This window comes from Labeo rohita, unplaced genomic scaffold, assembly GCF_022985175.1.
Source record: "Labeo rohita strain BAU-BD-2019 unplaced genomic scaffold, IGBB_LRoh.1.0 scaffold_193, whole genome shotgun sequence".
In the NCBI taxonomy this organism is placed as follows: Eukaryota; Metazoa; Chordata; class Actinopteri; order Cypriniformes; family Cyprinidae; genus Labeo; species Labeo rohita.
In genome coordinates this window covers 117,215-118,847 of record NW_026128143.1, presented here as the reverse complement: position 1 = coordinate 118,847, position 1,633 = coordinate 117,215, and the positions used below count along the sequence as shown (strand labels likewise).

The 1,633-nt window shown below is 36.9% G+C and overlaps 1 protein-coding gene across 1 annotated transcript; it reads right to left on the bottom strand.

Moving 5' to 3' along the window:
* Positions 1-416: 416 nt before the first annotated feature.
* On the bottom strand, positions 417-1,406 carry LOC127159127 (odorant receptor 131-2). The gene has a single exon (XM_051102027.1). It carries the CDS (start codon positions 1,395-1,397, stop codon positions 417-419), a length of 981 nt encoding a protein of 326 aa, XP_050957984.1. The 5' UTR covers positions 1,398-1,406.
* Between the last annotated feature and the right edge of the window lie 227 nt (positions 1,407-1,633).

Sequence of the window (1,633 nt, the reverse complement as noted above, 5' to 3'; positions counted from 1 at the left end):
CTACCATTGCTTCTTTTTATTAGAAATTTAATGCCAGTTTGTTTTACCCATACACTAGCTACTACCTGACACATTGTTACAACATATGGTTATTACAGACAGTGACTGAATCCTACTCACACTGTCTTAAAAAAACAGTGTGCACCTTGCAATATTTGATAGACAGACAGATAGATAGATAGATAGATAGATAGATAGATAGATAGATAGATAGATAGATAGATAGATAGATAGATAGATAGATTAATAAAACCTGTATTAAATATATTTTAAATATTTACTAAACAACATTTGTCATACATAGTATACCACTGCAAGGCAAAATACATTTATAAGTTATTATGATTTTTTTTAATTAATGCTAAACATTACGGCTGTAATTCGAAGGAAACACTACATTACACATTGTGTGAGGTTTAATTATTTATGGAAATGCTTACTACACCTCTAAAAGTGTTATCATCTCTTATTTTGTGCTTATTACAAACCAAAATGCCACAAAAGGCATAATATTTAAGAGCACTGTAAAACTTTTTGTCTCGTAATCCATAAACTAAGGGACTCAGACAACGAGGCAAGATCAAAAACAAAATGAAATCTGAGTATTTTACATTTACAAATAGCCTGACATCTACTTTCCATAAAGGCATTTCTATATAAGGGGTTATGAGATGCATCATACACAGAAGCAGCTGAACACCATGGAGAATTATAGTTTTGAGACCTTTGTTTGTTGAGTTTTTCCTCTCTGAGGAGGCAGATCTGGCTGCCAGCATAATCTTGAAGTAGGTGGAGACAACAGTACAGAACATTATGATGAATATGAGCTGTAGACTCGACGCTCTCATGTCTGCCAGCCATTTTATCTGTAACATGACCTCCAGATTACACACAACATAAAGGTGCAGGAAACCAGGAGGAATATTAACAAAATAGACTGTGAATATAAACAATGGTAGGACAGAACTGACACCCAATATGACAGAAAGCCCAATGAAGGTGTTTTTGGGGGTGGAGATGCTGGCATGTCTTAAAGGCACACATATGGCCACATAGCGCTCCAAGCACATGGCTACAAGAGTCATGGGTGAACAAAGAGAAAGCAAAGACATAAGTGTGCACAAGATACAGCAAGGAATTATGTGCACGGGGTACTGGTAAAATCCCCCCATGAGGGTTAAATCAGTCAACACCATAAAAGCAGAGTCAACAAAAAGAGTCTGAGCAAACAAAATGTAACGTGTGTCCCTGAAAGTCTCTTTCTTCAGAAAGGTGAACATCATCAGTCCATTCACATAGAGAAGAATCCCCACCAGTACCTGCACCACCAAAGGCTTCTCATTTATCGCTTTCAAATTAGATTTGCTGCTCAAATTGTTGTTTTCTGTCAAGTTCATCTTGACAGCAAAAATAAAACATGAAAAAAACTCATAAAGCCAGAAGGTGAAAGCTGTGATGTACCTCAAGGCAGCTGGAGCGAACCTCCTAGCTGTCCTCCCTTTGTGCTGTTTTTATAGCGCTTTAGATGGGCTGGGCCTTATTTTGTTTACAGATACTCATGTGTCATCAGTGCAGATGTTTCTGTGATCTCAGTGCTGATTTCATCATTTGGTATAAATCTGACAACAATAAT